This window comes from Glycine max, chromosome 1 (assembly GCF_000004515.6).
Source record: "Glycine max cultivar Williams 82 chromosome 1, Glycine_max_v4.0, whole genome shotgun sequence".
Lineage (NCBI taxonomy): Eukaryota > Viridiplantae > Streptophyta > Magnoliopsida > Fabales > Fabaceae > Glycine > Glycine max.
Genome location: NC_016088.4, coordinates 54,474,864 through 54,477,986, shown reverse-complemented (window position 1 = coordinate 54,477,986; position 3,123 = coordinate 54,474,864). Strand labels below are relative to the sequence as shown.

General features: G+C 37.4%; 1 protein-coding gene across 1 annotated transcript; it reads right to left on the bottom strand.

The window, feature by feature from the left end:
• Positions 1-1,141: 1,141 nt before the first annotated feature.
• Positions 1,142-3,123, bottom strand: LOC100790496 (uncharacterized protein At5g64816). Its single transcript, XM_003517328.5, has 2 exons — positions 2,434-3,123; positions 1,142-1,834 (listed from the first exon to the last, which is right to left on the bottom strand). The coding sequence occupies exon 2, from the start codon at positions 1,779-1,781 to the stop codon at positions 1,398-1,400; it is 384 nt and encodes a 127-aa protein (XP_003517376.3). The 5' UTR covers positions 1,782-1,834; positions 2,434-3,123; the 3' UTR covers positions 1,142-1,397.

Genomic DNA, 3,123 nt, shown 5'->3' with positions numbered 1-3,123 from the left:
GGAGGGGGGGTTTTCTCTCGCCTAGAGGGGGTGTGGAGGGACGTGAAATTTTTCCCCACTTTTTTTTTTTATGGCGCGCTCTCCCAAACCCCTTTTGGGGCTACCTCCTTTTTTTTGTTAAACAAAAAAATTTTTTTTTAACCCCCCTTTTTTTATAAAAACCCCTTCCTTTTTAAATCCTTGCCCCCCCCCCCCCCCCCCCCCCCCCCCCAAAACAAAAATAAATATCCTTAATTCTGAAAAACTCCCCTTATGCTTCCTTTGTAGGTACAGGAGTCTGCCAAATTGACATGACAACGTAATGAATTGTGCTCCAATTTGAAACCTATATTTTGTATATCACATTACCACTAGACAACGAAATTGGAGTAGGGGAATATAAAAATCTTGATTTATTAAAACAAGACAAAAAAAAATCCTATTTTGACTTATTTTCCTTTTCCTCATTTTACACAAACATACAGTTATATTTGTTACAAGCTTTGCGTTACATACTAAAAATCGTGCATTTGTTTCTTGAGGGCACGTCAATATCCCTTGAGAATTGAGACGATGCAAATCTAAATGGATAATGACTTATGAAAGTTTATTTTTATCACCAAGTAGAACTCCAATGACCTATAGTATTAAAGACTGAGTCCAATGTGTGTCTAGTTAATTATTAACTATTGGTTTGGAAACTTTTTTCATCTTTTTTATTTTCCTACACACTGGAAAACCAATTCGTTTTCGTTGATTTGCTCTATTCAGTATTTCACATTTGGGTTCTATCGTGCAGCGTTTGTTTACTTTGCATCTTTTTTACTTTTCTTTTCCTTCCCACTCACCTTCATCACCATTATATTCACAAGTTATAGTTTTTTTGCCCCGGCCATATTAAAATTTTCCATTCTAAATTGATATTTGACTTCAAAAAAGTATGGATAGATATATATGTTTTATACAAATTAAACTGCAGAGAAAAAAAAAACCTATTGATTCTAGCCCTAAATAGAAGAAACAAAACAATTAGTTGAGTCCATTAATAGTGGGAAAATGATTACAAAATACAATCAAAGATCATCTTTCAGTTTTCAGCTTTTAACTAAATTATTAACAAGTGTAACTAAATTAGTTGTGCGCTTATAAAGCCTTGAAGAGGTTAAGTTAATGGAGGTCAAGTTACTTCATCATTCCAAATTCTGCATCCTTCCAAATTCTGCATGCTTGCAAAAGCAAAAATGAGGCAGGAAAAAAAAAGAATCATATAGATCTCAAGTCAGTGAACACAAAATGAACCAGCACCTAGTGGAATAAACCCCATTTCCATTTCCATAGAATTTGTTGTAAAAATTCTGAATTCTGGAGTAAAAATCATGGAATAGACAAAGCACATTCCACTAAATAAAACTCAACTGCTACGAGGACTGACTCTGAGAAGAGAGTTTGAGGCATTCACTCTGGCACCTCCTGAGGCAAATGTCGTTCCAATTAGGGACTTGATGTTGGTTGATACACACAGTGCGGGCACAGGCATCAGCACAGGCATCTAAATCGGAAACGCCGCAAACGGTGACGCAGGTATCAGGAATGGGGTCCTTGGAGAAGGAACCAACCTTCTTGAGCATCCTCTTTGAAGTGCAGACCCTCTCACAAACGAAGATTTCATCGGAACTCCTTTCCCTCCCACGAGCACTCTGCAGCCTCTGCTCCTCTGCACGCCGTTTCTTCACGCGAAACGCTTGCCCCGCCACCACCACGGGGATCGCCGCCCCCAAAAGGGACCACCAAATTTCACCCATTTCGAACACACAACAAATTACCAAATTCGCCTCCTCTTCCTATGATTCACATGCTGCATACTCGCAACGATACATTACGGAATTGAAACTGTTAATTGTTAAGAACCCTAGACACGTACACACGCGAAGCGGAGCAAAAAGAATATGGTAATATATTGAAATGTAAGCGGCGAAGAATGAAAATGAAATTTACGTGCACCCAATTGAATTAATTAATAAATAAATAAAAGAGAGCATGCGAATTCGAAGGTTGTCTCTTTGTTTTTGCAAGGAAATGAAAGAGAGGAGGAATTTTCAAAAGACCACATCCCCTGGAATTTTCAAATCTGAAATAACTTAAAATTTATTGCAAAAAAATTGGGTGAGCGATGTGGTAAGGAAAATAATGCCTTTGAGAAGATTAGGTACTTCAGATCTAACATTAACATCTCTAACGCGTTATCTTATTCATATTCTTCAGAGTAAGCCACGAGCAACAATTAAAAGGAATCAGTAAATCATAAAATAAACAATAAATAATTTATAAGAGAAGTAACAACAGAGCATGAAATAAAAGCAAAAATAAATCTGCTATGTTCTTTCGTGAAAAAAAAAAAAAACCATGAAAGCAGAAAGGAAGCTATGAAGTCTGAACGCATAAACAGAAACGCACCTCGAACAGACGCCGGAAACTTTGTTGAAGGATGTGGAGGGAACGTCGGTCGAGGAGGGCGAGTCTCCCCGTGAGTGGCGACGGTGATGGCTGAGCGGCGATTGGGAAGGGAACTGAGTAGAGTGAGCAAGAGACAGAAAACGTGTGAGGCGTGAGCGAGAGAGTAAGAGAGTAGAGTGAATTAAAATTTAACCCTAGAATCAGATAGTATATGTGATCCAATCTCAGCTCTTCAGACTCTGCAAACACCAGGCTTCTCAAATTCACATCACAACCACCAAATACTGGACGCGGATCCTCTCCTGCAGCCGCGTCTCCAGCCCTCTCCAACCAGTTTATTTTGGACCCTTGGATCTTCATATACGGATAGGATTAGAGAATTTTTTTTTTAATAAATTAAATTATATAAAGGGGATATCCTTTTGGTGTCCTCATTTATTTGATGTTTTTTTTTCTTGAATTATATTTCAATTTCCAACTCTTAATTCATTTGTAACTGCAATATATACAGCATTTAGAGGATAAATTGAGAAAAAAAATCATAAAAATGTAAACAAAAAATATTAAACTGCTACAAAAGAAATTACAGGTCATTTTTAAATAGTGCATATCTATTGGTTCCCACAGATAGAGTAACCAATATATGTTGGTGTAACCGCACCATCATTTTATTGTATCTATCCTTCTCCA

Bases quoted from the DNA above. Each gene is read 5' to 3' on its own strand.
- LOC100790496 (XM_003517328.5), bottom strand. From the start codon at position 1,781: ATGGGTGAAATTTGGTGGTCCCTTTTGGGGGCGGCGATCCCCGTGGTG.